At 34.4% G+C, this 13,396-nt stretch overlaps 4 protein-coding genes across 5 annotated transcripts; 2 read left to right on the top strand and 2 right to left on the bottom strand.

Moving 5' to 3' along the window:
- Window positions 1-223: 223 nt before the first annotated feature.
- On the bottom strand, window positions 224-2,859 carry LOC114743119 (branched-chain-amino-acid aminotransferase 2, chloroplastic-like). The gene is made up of 7 exons (XM_028931312.1): window positions 2,713-2,859; window positions 2,261-2,569; window positions 1,837-1,932; window positions 1,626-1,742; window positions 1,030-1,125; window positions 695-807; window positions 224-506 (listed from the first exon to the last, which is right to left on the bottom strand). Exons 1-7 carry the CDS (start codon window positions 2,818-2,820, stop codon window positions 392-394), a joined length of 954 nt encoding a protein of 317 aa, XP_028787145.1. The 5' UTR covers window positions 2,821-2,859; the 3' UTR covers window positions 224-391.
- LOC114743117 (branched-chain-amino-acid aminotransferase 2, chloroplastic-like) lies at window positions 1,901-8,118 on the bottom strand. 2 transcript variants are annotated; one of them, XM_028931311.1, is made up of 10 exons: window positions 7,920-8,118; window positions 7,640-7,805; window positions 7,161-7,337; window positions 6,896-7,027; window positions 6,694-6,789; window positions 6,458-6,574; window positions 6,092-6,190; window positions 5,438-5,550; window positions 4,819-4,954; window positions 1,901-1,932 (listed from the first exon to the last, which is right to left on the bottom strand). In XM_028931311.1, exons 1-9 carry the CDS (start codon window positions 7,940-7,942, stop codon window positions 4,840-4,842), a joined length of 1,038 nt encoding a protein of 345 aa, XP_028787144.1. In that variant the 5' UTR covers window positions 7,943-8,118; the 3' UTR covers window positions 1,901-1,932; window positions 4,819-4,839. The 2 variants fall into 2 exon arrangements, with proteins under 2 accessions (XP_028787144.1, XP_028787143.1); XM_028931310.1 differs by lacking the exon at window positions 1,901-1,932 and having other exon boundaries at window positions 4,602-4,954.
- A 1,545-nt stretch (window positions 8,119-9,663) lies between these two features.
- LOC114743122 (pathogenesis-related protein 1-like) lies at window positions 9,664-10,203 on the top strand. Its single transcript, XM_028931315.1, has one exon. It carries the CDS (start codon window positions 9,664-9,666, stop codon window positions 10,201-10,203), a length of 540 nt encoding a protein of 179 aa, XP_028787148.1.
- Window positions 10,204-11,255: 1,052 nt separating this feature from the next.
- Window positions 11,256-12,436, top strand: LOC114743121 (pathogenesis-related protein 1-like). Its single transcript, XM_028931314.1, has 3 exons — window positions 11,256-11,357; window positions 11,671-11,715; window positions 12,023-12,436. The coding sequence occupies exons 1-3, from the start codon at window positions 11,256-11,258 to the stop codon at window positions 12,434-12,436; spliced, it is 561 nt and encodes a 186-aa protein (XP_028787147.1).
- The last annotated feature ends 960 nt before the right edge of the window (window positions 12,437-13,396 follow it).

Genomic DNA, 13,396 nt, shown 5'->3' with positions numbered 1-13,396 from the left:
GAGGTGTTTGGAAAGCTCTATAAGCACTTGAGAAAAATTCTTTATCATATTTATCTTGTATTATATAAAATCACTTCTAAAAAGCTAATTGAAATACCCCTACTGATGGAGCGCACGTAATGAATAGATACAGTTGACGTATAATAGAAACTATTGAAAATCCTGAAACAAACTCTTGAAATTTGTCGCAGGTTGGGAATTCATAGCACTCAGCACCAAATGATTAAAAAAAGAGACAAGTTAATAATAAAACAGTAAATAAACTATTTGGGATATTAATTTTCCTCTATTATTTTTCTTTATCCCTCATTCCCTATAATGTACAAATCATCAAAGGTCAATAAGCAAATCTCCAAAATCAAATCCATATAATGAAGGTAACGCTCATTGCTCAGTCTACTTGAACAATCCAGTTCTTTGTGGTCTCAACAAGTCCTGTTTGAATACCAACCAGGGTGTCATACAGTTTTTGACACACACTGTCAGCTCCTGTTTTGTATTCAACTCTGCATGATTGGAAGTTTTGGAATTTAACACCAAGTTGTGACATATTCCCCAAACATCTAAAAACATGTGATAGGAAAAAAAAAAAATAACAGAAAAAAAATGAAAGGGAAACAAAATCATGATCTGTTTGTTCTATTTACACGTCATTGATTAAATCTACTTAGAAATAAAACTGAAACTGGCTTGCCTTCTGTTATTATAGGTCACAGATGCAACAGACTTGACACCCATGGCAGTTCCAGTGCAGAAAACTTCATCAGCTTGCAGCGTTTCCTCCACTTCAACATCACGTTCCATGACCTTTAACAACATAGTTCATAAAGCCACTTCCTTTGTAAGTTTTACTTGCCATGAGGAATCATCAACAATATATAGTAAAACAGGAAACTTGTTCACTGGATTCTCTGAAATAAGACTACCAAGTCCAGAGAATTCTATGGAGAATCAATAAATTAATAGTGAGTTCACATGTTAATCAATTTATATGTCAATTGTCAGAGAAACTGAAGGAAAGTGAGTCACCTGATAACCCAAATCGGTGGCAAGTTCAATTATGCTTTTCCGTGTGATCCCCGGCAGAATGCTTCCATCTGCTACTGGGGTGCTGATAACGTTACCCTCCATCACAAGATAAAAAGAAATATGAAGTAAACTAAAATAAAAATATTTGTATAATTAAGATCCTTCATTCTTTACACATGCATCATCAGCTATATATGTAAAGATTATCCAACGAAATTGGGGGTTGGGGGTTATAAGACTTTCTTAATTACCTAGGCGTGATTTCCTCTATAGATAAAGCTCGAATTGAAATCTTACAACATTGAGTTTCTTACACACACACATATTTACATACTCCTTGGGCACTATGAAATGGGTTTTATATTTAGAAACGGAGGAGTATATATTTTGAATTTAGAGAGGTAGGCACCAATGGCCTAATGTTACAAACAAGATAGAATTTGTAACCTCCCATTTAAAGCAGAGTTTTCCTGCGACAAAGCTACAAGACCATTGGTTGAGTTTCTTATATTTAACCCAATGAAATACCGATGATAAAGACGATTGGAAGCCATTGAAATGATGTGAAACTGAGAAAGTAGGATATGTTAGCATACCTTGACAACAAACACATTACTTGAAGAAACTTCCTCTATATAATTTGCAGTTGCAGCGTCCAAGAACAAGACATCAGAGAACCCCTGTATTTTAGCTTCATTGATTGCTCTGAAGACCTGCAGCAGCAGGGGAATAAATCAAAGGAAAAATTGGATGATAATGGCGAATCAATATAAGATGAAGGGAGTGTTTAATATAGTGCATACTAACAGGGGCATAGTTGGCGATGCTCTTGATCCCTCCAGTTCCACCATGCCCAGTTATTGCTCGGAACAGCTTGTTCTCCACTTTAAGGTCAAGTGGACTCTGAACCATCAACTCCAGTTAATGCTTAGACTTGTATATATGAGATTAAGGTGCAATATTATTCATTAACTGCCGGCCAAAGAAAAATATCCATGAAGCATTCCCTATACTCGTCTAACACTATAAAGTTTCCAGGGGTATAACAATGCATATGAATGTTTTCAAATGAAGCACACCAGCAAGATTCTCACATTCACAATAGGATTTGAACTCACAACCGACCAACTCTTGTTGGTAGTATTTTTTTACCTCTAAGCCTTGTGTATATATAACAATGATGTGAATATAATTAGTTTTGGGAGAAAGAAGAAAAGAAGTAGAAAGAAACCTTGTGGTAAGAATTGACAGGAGAAGCGTAAGTAAGGAAAGTAAACTCAGGAGGTGGCCGGAGTCCTAAAGCAACGCCACTAGCTATGAGCAATGGCCTTATATACAGAGACCCTTTTCCTGGCGGAGGAACCCAACGACGATTGGCAATCACAGTGTGCTTCACGGCATTAACAAATTGCTCAACCGAAGGGCAAGGCATGCACATTCTTTCTGCTCCCATCTTCATCCGCCTCGCGTTCTCTTCTGGTCTGAACAGCAATATTCTTCCCTCGTCACTTCTCTGCGCCTTTAATCCTTCGAACACTCCCTGCACATTTCACTACCAATCAAGTTCCACGGAAATGACGCAAATACAAATCTGATTTCCTCCGTGTTAAAAATGACGTTCTAATTTCGTCTCTTTCAATTAGTTTCAGATCTAAATGCCAGTTTCTAACAGAGTAGACACACCTGAGCGTAGTTTAAAACGGAAGCAGCGGGGTTGAGGGAGACGCTTGAGAGGGGCGTGAGAGAACCGTGAGAGAAATGTTGACCAAGCGAGCATTTCATCGCGTACATGAAATCGGTTGGGAAGAATCGGAATCCAAGTTCCTCCCATTTCACCTTCCTGCAGTTTTCTCCTCCTTCTCCCCTGTTTTTTTTCCCTCGCATAACTAAATATCCATGTTTCCGTACAAGTTTTTGGGAGGGGAAAAAATACCAAACTAATTTCCAAATTTCTTAATTTTTTTTAACTTGACCCCAAAAAAAAAATCTCTAAAATTTTATATTCATGTAAGTACCTCAATGATAATGAAATTAATCCCTTTAATTTTTCTATGAGGGCCAATTTAAAAGTTTGAAGAGGTTTATTGTCAAGTGTTGAAAATAAAAAGGGAAATAAAGAACAACAATAATTTTGTTTAATTTGTTTAAATATATAAGTGGGAAAATGAGAGGGATGAGTCAGAGGAAAAGGAAATTACCCAAGGGCTTGGGAAGTTGCAGGAATAGAAGAAGAAGACATAGTTTAATTTCTCTGAAAATAAAATAAATATGGAGCTCACTTTGATCTTCGATCTGACCCAAACTCAAAACCTTCCTGATTGTTCTTATACACACGCACACAGAGAGTATATATGTAAGTATGTTTGTGTTCTTTTGTGGTTCAGTGGCTGCTTAGATTGTAATAACGGTGGGTGGGGTTGCATGCTAGTGAAGGCCAAGAGGGAGAGATAGACTGGGCACTACTACTACTACCCACTCTCGGTTGTTATTACTTTGCAGTTCTATGAAAATAATGTAACAATGAAATAAGAATGTGACAAGTGAACATCCACGAGTTTAGGTGTGAAAAATGACGCTACTTACTTATATTATTTTTTGTTGTTGATTATATTCCTTTTTTTTTGTTGAAATTTTATAATGATTTTCCTCGGTTTTAAATTATGGCAAAAAATTGAGTACTTTCAAATTATAAGACATTTTCTAAAAATTATGCTTTAAAAGTGTAAGACATTTTATTGAAAAATTAATGAAATGTTTATGAGTTTTCTCGGGGAAAAAAAAACATATCCTCCATTTATATATATTAAACTAATACTTCTAACTGTGTTTTTATTAGTTTTTGTAAATTAGTTAAGAACATCCTATAATTAGTCTAAGGTTCACCTACCACCTTTTAGTCCAAACAACTTAAAGTATTTTGTGGTTTATGTAATACTCCTTCAATATTTAATATAATATCTATTTAACTAATTTGATTAGATTAAGAAAGTTAGGTAAGTCAGTTAATTATAAAAAATATGACATGTTTTTCTTAAAATACCATAATCATCTTTCTTAATATTCTCTCTCCTTTTTCTACTTGATTATGGTTGAGAGAGTATCTATAGGAGTAATTTAGAAAAAATTGATAAATATAAATAATATGTCTTATATTTAGAACTAAAATCAGCTTAATAATTAGGTCTTATATTAAGGATAATATTTTTTTCAAGTACATTTACCATCTTAAAATATATTTTGTAATACTTAAAATAAAATTGTATTACAAAATATTTTAGGGTGCTGAATTCAAAATTGTGTTTTCTTCTTACCATCTCATCAATCAGTGAATATTGATAGTTTTAATTATAACCATATTACTTTTCACCCGAGAAAACTATTGTTATTACTCTTTTTTTTTTTTTGCCAACTATTCAATCGTACTTAGTTTTTTAAAAAAATTAATTTCCCATCCGCAAAATCAATCTGTCTTTTTTTCCCCCCCAAAACCATTCACGATTCATCCATTCAAATTCATTCCATGTGTCTAACACAGCATCGTGAAGCATGCATTGCTTTTTTTTTTTTTTTTTCTGGTTGATGAGCAGCCGTTATCATGTGTACAATATACTCTATCAGAACAAAACTTAATATTTCTAGTTAATTATAAAAATTTCAAATTAAATAATCAAACTTCTTCAACTAATAATGTTTAATCAGCATAATTTTGAGATTGTGTAAGACATAACTAATTTAACTATAATTTTTAACTTAAAAGTAATTTATTGAAGCTTATAATAGCTATGGGACCAGAATACTGAATGCGATGGCTTATTCAATTTGCAGAGTCCAACCCCTCGTGTCCTGAATATGTCCTGTTTGGATACCAACTAAAGTTTGGAGGAGTTTTTGAGAAACTGCTTCTGGTCCTGTTTTATATTCAGCTCTGCATTTCGCCATGTTTAAGCTAATTAGCATTCGGAAATTCTCAGGTCTATTCTTTGAGAAAGTTAAACAGCCAAGTTTAGAAAACACATTAAATAATGATAATATTAAAATTTATATCTTATGAAATACCACTTCCGGTTCTAATTATTAAAGTCAAGTCAAACAAGATCTTATATTGAGGACTGAAGGTATTACCTTATAAAAATAATAAACATATAACACTCCGATATTATTTTTCTAGTACATCATCCAGCATCTTAATCTTATTTATAATGCATCAGCACCCCTAACTCATAAATAAGATTAGAGTGTTGGATGAAGACGTATCAGGAAAATAGTATCATGAAACTGGATGTATGATAATTAAGATAAGGATACTAAATGCCACTGAAAAATAATACCAGGACATTGGGTGTTATTTTATCCCGTAAAAAAATTAGAAAAATTATTATAAAAAAAGGGTCCAAGTGAATGTATATACCTGTTATTATTGTGAGTGATGGATGCAACAGGATTGACACCGACTGCAGTTCCAGTGCAGAAAACTTCGTCAGCCTCCATTAATTCATCCACTCCTACTTCGCCTTCCATTACCTACGCGTATTAGTATATAGACATTATTATTCAAACTAAATCATCAAAAAGGTGTGAATTTTTTTTGTTTTTTGTTTTAATCATGGAAAAGTGGAAACACATTCATAATACCTTCCTCGCGGTTTCAAAGGATTTCCCCAGTACAGGACTAATGGAACATGTGTATTATTTAGTAGTAGTCTATATCAGGCCTGAAAAATGAGCTGTTGTTATTAAAATTATAAGGTCATATTATTGTTATTAAGAGGATGATATAATCACTAAGCAGGCAAGGAGTTATCTGACCAAGCCTGCCATGGGGAGTGATGAGTATGAGCGTTATATGAATACTGTTTTAAACGCCCTGATTATGTCAGGAAAGAAAATATCAAGGAGATTATCAAAGTTAAAGCTAGAACAAATAAAATTAAGGGAAAAATAATTCTTCCTAGTATTTGAGAAATGAATCCTATTCTTTATAATTTGTTAATAGTATATAATTTATTATAATTATATATATAGTGATGATATATTAATACGAAAGGAAACTAAATTAAATCACCTCATAACCCAAGTCAATGGCAATTTCAATGATGCTTTTCCGGGTGATTCCAGGCAGAATATTATTTCCTCCTGCGGTTGGAGTTGAGATAGCTTTCCCCTTCACAAAATAGTATACAAGTTTGTTATTATGAGATTAATTGAAGACCCCATGCATGGTTATCCAAATAAACATAATATTTTTGAAATACTAACAATGAATCTTTCTATTATACTACTCCCGGTCTTAATTATAAGACTTCATTCATAGTGTATGAACAAAGTCTTATAATTAGGACTGGAGATAATATATACAAAGCCAATATATATTGGTTTCCTCCATGCATATATATGTCTTCAATTTTCTCTTTTATTTTCTTCAATATACCTTGACAAGGAAGATATTGCATGAAGAAAGCTCCTCAACAAATTTTCCTGTTGCTGCATCTAAGTACAATATATCCGAGAACCCTTCAGCCCTCGCTTCCTTCAGTGCCTTATAAGCCTTCAACATCGATTCCATTATTCGATCAATATACTTTAATAACGGCAACTATACGTAATAATCTCTGATCAAATAATGCAAAACAATATGTTAATATTATTATTCTTTTGCTTGCTTACTGGAGAATAGTTAACCACGCTCTTGATCCCTCCAGTTCCTCCACTCCCAGATATGGCCCTGTATAGCTTGTCCTTGATTACCAAGTTCAATGGACCCTGTACATAATAATATATCCATCCTGTATTATCATATTTTCATGGAAGAAAGGGATAAAGAACAAATATTTGAATGAGTGAAATCAATTCAAGTGTTGAAACTCACTTTGTGATAGGTTTTGACAGGAGTGACATATATAAGAAACGTGTACTCAGGTGCTGGAACTAAGCCTAACACACTTCCTGTTCCCATAAGCAGTGGCCTGATATACAGTGAACCTTTCCCCAGAGGAGGCACCTGATGTCCCAGAATTTTTCAAGCATACCAAAACATCTCTTTAATTTGTATAAAATGAATCAGAAAGAGGGAGAAGATTAAATTTAATCTGAGCAAGAGATTTGAGGGCGTATGTTATACATACAGTACGTACCCAACGTTTATTGGCAAGCACAGTTTGCTTCACAGCCTTCACAAATTGCTCAACAGATGGTGATGGCATGCACATTCTCTCTGCTCCAATCTTCATGCGCCTACCATTCTCTTCTGGTCTAAACATAACTATACGCCCATCTTTGCTTCTGTATGCCTTTAGCCCTTCAATCACTCCCTGCAGAAATCCATTTTTTTTGTAGCGGAACTTAATTATACATTTCATTCTGCAGAACTTGTACGTGTTCAAGATGAGATCCTATGACCCTTGGATAAATATCATTCTAATGTCTACTTTTGATCCACTGCTTTCAAACAAGATACAAAGAAGAAGCATATGATGATACCATTTTGTGACCTTTTGTAAAATGCTATGGTATCTCACTTATACTGTGAGATCTAAGAGATATATAGAGAACATGTTATGTCAGTACATAAGAAATGATTTAGAGAAGGAATAATGTCTGCTTAATAAATAACCTGTCCATAATTTAAGATTCCAGCAGAGGGGGTGAGGTGTAGATTCCCATAAGGGACAAGGGTTCCTTCTGAGAAAGTATCTTCTTCTGTGGAGCATTTCATCATATACATGGAGTCCGTTGGAACTATGCCAAATCCAATTTCATCCCAATTGATTTCCTCATTGCTGTTTCAGATAGACATTGAAATTTGGAGCCCACAATGAGGAAAGGGTAATCAATCAAGCAAGCAAGGATATAAAATTAAAGAACAAGTTAAAGCAATAACATCAATCAATTACCAATTAATAGAAGGCGGAGCCATAGTTGCGTTTGGCTTTTCTGCAACTTCTTCTTTGACGAATGATGAGGCAGAAGGGGGCGCGCGCGCGGGGGTATAAATGATGATGGTCTTTGTGCATGGAAAGAACAGGGAAAGAGTCGAAAAGGGTGTGCCAGAGAGTGATGATGAAGAGTGTCAAAGTAAGCAACTTCATGTGTTTTGACGAACGCTACCTATTTCCCTCAGTGAATCCTGTTCACCTACCAAAGTAGGTGTAGATGCAACAATATAATGGTGGGCACTGCCTTCAATAAAAGAGTCCCTATGGATTAGTATAATCTCTAAACATAAGGAAATTCGAATCTTAATTCGTCGTATTATAAAACACTAACTCATTTTATTGTCCCAGTACCGTTGCTAAATCTTTGTTAATTGAATAGTCGAACTTTATCCTTCAGTAGGTAAGACCGTGAAAGCATATTTTTGACATTGGGAGCAAAGGCTTGTTCTGGATCAACAACGAACATGGCCTCACTTGCCCATTATTTTAAAACGAGGAGCTTTTTTTTTTAAAAAAATTTATTTTTAAAACGGTTGCGTCTTAGACTGGGTACAGCAAAAGTTTCGTCCTGGATTGATACATAGTAAAGTTTTTTGAAACGTGTAGGTTTGAAGGAAAAAAACTAACGACTCTGGCCAAGAAAAGGGCAAAAGGGAATTTTGGAAAGAAGAAGAAGAAGAAGAAAAAATGCTTGAAGTTATAATTGCCAGCAATGCTAAGGTATAATAAACAACGTAAGATTAGTATTTTGGCATTTATTTATTATTTTTAGAACTTAGTTGTTATTAATTTTCTTACGATGTACTTACATGTAATGCTTTTGGGATTTTTTCCGTAATTTTTTTATCAACTAATGTAACACATCTCATAATTTTCTTTTCCTTGCTCGTTATGAATAACTATGCCTCATTATTTTTTTATATGATTGATGCTGATAATCGGTAATGCTTTCAAACAATCAGGACCCATGCATCATTGGAATATAAATTGCAGTCTCGCTCACTTAAATGAAATATACCCATTATATTAAATTAAATACTCACATGCAGTACATTTTTTATTTTTTTAAATTAACGAAGAAGTTCAACTTGAATAATAAAATAAACGTACGTGCGAGTGGGAGAGAAAATTCCTAAACAAATAAAAGCGCGCAAAGCTAAGTGATCTCCTCAGACATAATAACAAATTAATTAAGACTGTCTTAATATAAGAGCTAATTTAACTTTTAATTTGATCCTAAATATAAGACCATATCTATACTTTGTCTCTCATATTCGTTGTTTTTTTCTCCAAATAATCCTTGTAATAGTTGCATATGTCAAACAATACTTATTTATTACAAATAATTAATTTAAAAAAAATTTTAATCTATTTAAATTAGTCAACTAACTCTTATTTTAAAGACGAAAGGTAGTATTATTATAGGCTGATAAAACGATTTCCAGTGGGATACCATAATTAAGAGCATGAAGCAGAAATGGAAAAGAATCCACACAAATGGAATAAATCTATCACATTTATTTGTAACAAATCCTCACAAATTAAGTCCAAAAACAGAAGATTATTATGATCACCAACGGAATATGATTTTTGCATTTATTACTACGCATTTTATTTTCTATAAATTCAGCTCTCCTTCTTCCTCCCCGTCAAACAAACCGACTCAACAGACAACATCAAAAACACAGAACCAACATCAAACATGTTGACTTCCTCATCATCAAGTTCAAACCTCAACATTATTAATGACTTCACCATCTTCTTCTTCATATGTTCACTGACCACATCCTACGTTGCCCTAGCCGGGAGCTCGCCTCAAGACTGGCTGGATGCTCACAACAAGGCTCGAGCCGAGGTGGGCGTGCCGCCGATCACGTGGGACGACAAAGTGGCGGCCTACGCTCGGAGCTACGCCAACAAGAGGGTCGGCGACTGCGCATTGGAACACTCCGGGGGACCCTACGGCGAGAACCTGGCTGAGAATTTCGGTGACATGGACGGCACCGACGCCGTCAACTTCTGGGTGTCGGAGAAGCCCAACTATGAGTATGAGTCAAACAAGTGCGTAAACGACGAGTGTGGACATTATACGCAGGTCGTTTGGCAGGATTCTGTTCGTCTTGGGTGTGCTAAGGCTAAGTGCAACAATGGATGGATGTTTGTGATTTGTAGCTATGATCCGCCAGGCAACATTGAAGGCCAGCGGCCATATAATAGAGGCATGATTATTAATCACTATTAATTTGCATACATATCATACTAGTACTATATTATTAATTAATCATAATTACGGGATCTTGAATAATTGTCGTATAGAGAATGACGCGAACGGAATTGGAGGGGGGGGGAGTTAAAAGAATGATATGATATGTAATATTCAAAAGATTGGCTAATGGCTTGCCTCATTTTCCATTTTGCTTTTATTTTTTTCTGGGTTAGCATTAAACTGAAAATCTCATATACTCTTGTCCTTAATGTAGGACCTAATTAACTAATTTGAGTAAATTAAGGATATTAGTTAAATTAGTTAATATGATATATTCTTCTTAAAACACTCTAAGTATATTTTTTTAATTTTCTCCCTTCTTCTCCTACTTGATTATTGTTGGAAAAATATCAGTAGGTTAATTTTTAAAAATATTGATAAATATGTGAAATAAATCTTATATATATGATTAACAATAACTCTCTAATTAGGTCTTCATTAAGGAGAAGAGGAGTAATATTTTTCTTTTTTAAATATCTTCTCCATTCATATTGAATTCCAGAAACACTAGAGAAAATCGACCATAAATGTGATTAATGGTTTTTATTTTGCTTTCCCAACAAGCCACAGAATATTTTTCTGCCAGGGGTTATATATTAAAACACACACGCACGCACGCAAACTTATAAGAAGCTGCACTTTTTACATTTTCATTGACAAAAAAAAAAAATATTTGTAATTATTAAATAGAATGATTCATTTCAAAACTGTAATGCATATAAGTGAAAAACATCATATATAGGCTTATGCATTCTGAGAATTTTACATTCTATTTTCAACTTTCACTAAAAATTTTTTTTATTTATTTCCAAGTTATTCAAATTAATTAGTGGAGACGAGGAAGAAGAGGTTTTCCACACAAATTTTGTCCACTTATTACAACAGATTAAGACTATATATTGATCTGCCCAAATATAGAAATCAAAGAATAGACCCCTATAAATACCCCCAGTGCAACATGGTTATCTCATCCATCGATCCCTATTACCCATCACAACACAACACAAACAAATTAAAAGGAATAAAACATGAGGTCCTCATCATCAAACCTTAACAATGTTCTGGCCATCTTCGTCGTCGTCTGTTTACTCACCATGTCGTTTGCTGTCGTAGCCCGCGGCCAGGATGAAGTACGTACCTGTTACGCTCACAATGATTTTCATTTTTTTCAATTGACAATATCTCATTTTATAGTTATCTACAAGTTCTGAGATGTTTTTAGGCCATTAAGAAAGTTACAAGTTTATTCCGTCAGAGTTAATTAGAATCATTATTTATGTATTAATAAATTACTACACCGCCGAGAATTTAATACTCCTCGGATTCTAAATATAAGACTTATTTTAATTTATAGCGTAACTTATATTATAAAATGAGTTTTATATTTAAGATTGAAGTATATTATAGGATGACATGTAGTAACCAAATATTAATTTTTTTCAGGATCAACAGAACCCGCCTCAACACAGGGCACCAGCTGGATCTGGCGTAAGTTTCTTCATATTTGTTCTCTTATTATTTAGGGTTAATACCTTAGCTTCTTCAATTGGGAATCACTGTGTATGTCTCTTCTTCTTGTTTTTTCTTCTTGTTTTTTCATTCAAAGGATAGACAATAACAATATGAGATTACAAGCCGAATCAAACCCACAATCTCTTATTTGCAAAAGAGCTTTTATATCATTAGACTACAAAAATATTAGCATATCTTCTTCTTTAGATTATACTCTAGCTAGCTAGGGCTTGCATAGAAAGACCCTAACATTGTGTTCATCATGTTCATGGGTGGTGTTCAGAGCACTCCTAAGGCGTGGCTGGACGCGCACAACGAGGCACGAGCAGAGGTGGGTGTGCCGCCGCTGGTGTGGAACGAGAGCCTGGTGGAATACGCCCAGAAATACGCCGACTCAAGGTACGAGAAGTGCGAGTTCGAGCACTCGATGGGGCCTTACGGCGAGAACCTGGCGATGAACTACGAGGACATGGAAGGCACGGACGCCGTGAAATTCTGGTGCACCGAGAAGGCGGACTACGACTACAAAACCAACACTTGCAAGACCGGCGAGTGGGAATGTGGACACTACACTCAAGTGGTCGGCCGCAAGACCACTTCTGTCGGATGTGCCAAGGCTAAGTGCAAGAACAATTGGATGTTCGTGATTTGCAGCTATTACCCTCCGGGAAACATTGAAGGCGAAAAGCCTTACTGATCATATATATATACACATTCATCCCTATATATATAATAAGCTCATGATTATATTCTGAGTTTCTGATGATTATGTATCAGCAAGATGAGGCTTATGAGTAAAAGAAAACGTACGGCTCATGAGTTAGAATAATAACTAAGAGATTTCGTTCAACGAATTAGTTTTTAATTATCTATCTACTGCCATTTTGGTTTTATGTGTTCAGTGTTGGTTAATTGTTAGAGTTTGTATAATGGCCATTTATAGGATTATAATGATGGCTGTGGTTGTCGTTCAACCTCTGTACGACGAATTCATTTAGGGACTTCATTATATATCAGATTTAATTCTTGGTTTATTAAATTTCGTGTCTCTAAATAGAGTTTATGTTGTTGCATTTTCGTCCTTCATATTCACTTTACAGGAAACCATCGCCCTCAAAGATAAAGTAACAACGGATGTGGAAAAGGAAAAAAAAAACAAGAAGAAGAGAAGTTCCTTTGGACACCAAAATTACTTGTCAAGAAGCTTGAACGTGTTTAGAAAATTAAGGACTTTCTTTCGCAATAAAAATATACACATTTCCTCTTTACTTCCTACTCTCTCTAGTTTAAGAGTTAGTTAAGAGTTGGATTTAGTTTTAAACTAGTACGGTACCCGTGCAATGCACGGGGTTGAATTAGTATTTCTTCATATACTATAAAAAAGTTCAATAACTACATAGTGATTAGTTAAATTAGTTAAATTCATATATATACTTTTGTCACCAAAAAAAAAATCATATTATGCTCAAGATAAAAGATTATAAAAAGTTGCTTTGTAAGTAGTACTGAATTTTCTTTTTGTGATGTTTCTATCATTTAAGATCATTATTTTCAAGATATTTAGAGTGTCTTGCTCTTATATTTTATATACTTTTCTAACATGTTTTGCTAATATAATCACAATTAACCATATGTCATTACAAAGACAAATTGACTT

Source organism: Neltuma alba, unplaced genomic scaffold (assembly GCF_004799145.2).
Source record: "Neltuma alba isolate B1F8T4 unplaced genomic scaffold, ASM479914v2 tig00003947_pilon, whole genome shotgun sequence".
In the NCBI taxonomy this organism is placed as follows: Eukaryota; Viridiplantae; Streptophyta; class Magnoliopsida; order Fabales; family Fabaceae; genus Neltuma; species Neltuma alba.
This window is presented reverse-complemented; position numbering and strand designations above follow the sequence as displayed.

Excerpts from the sequence above, each read along its gene's own strand:
- LOC114743121 (XM_028931314.1), top strand. The coding sequence starts at position 11,256 with ATGAGGTCCTCATCATCAAACCTTAACAATGTTCTGGCCATCTTCGTC. Across the intron at positions 11,358-11,670 it reads TAGCCCGCGGCCAGGATGAA|GATCAACAGAACCCGCCTCA; the intron begins GTACGTACCTGT and ends AATTTTTTTCAG. Across the intron at positions 11,716-12,022 it reads GGGCACCAGCTGGATCTGGC|AGCACTCCTAAGGCGTGGCT; the intron begins GTAAGTTTCTTC and ends GGTGGTGTTCAG.
- LOC114743119 (XM_028931312.1), bottom strand. The coding sequence starts at position 2,820 with ATGTACGCGATGAAATGCTCGCTTGGTCAACATTTCTCTCACGGTTCT. Across the intron at positions 1,743-1,836 it reads GCATCGCCAACTATGCCCCT|GTCTTCAGAGCAATCAATGA; the intron begins GTTAGTATGCAC and ends CTGCTGCTGCAG. Across the intron at positions 507-694 it reads GTGACCTATAATAACAGAAG|AGTTGAATACAAAACAGGAG; the intron begins GCAAGCCAGTTT and ends CCAATCATGCAG.
- LOC114743122 (XM_028931315.1), top strand. The coding sequence starts at position 9,664 with ATGTTGACTTCCTCATCATCAAGTTCAAACCTCAACATTATTAATGAC.
- LOC114743117 (XM_028931311.1), bottom strand. The coding sequence starts at position 7,942 with ATGGCTCCGCCTTCTATTAATTG. Across the intron at positions 6,790-6,895 it reads CTGTCAAAACCTATCACAAA|GGTCCATTGAACTTGGTAAT; the intron begins GTGAGTTTCAAC and ends TATTATGTACAG. Across the intron at positions 4,955-5,437 it reads ATCACTCACAATAATAACAG|AGCTGAATATAAAACAGGAC; the intron begins GTATATACATTC and ends GGCGAAATGCAG.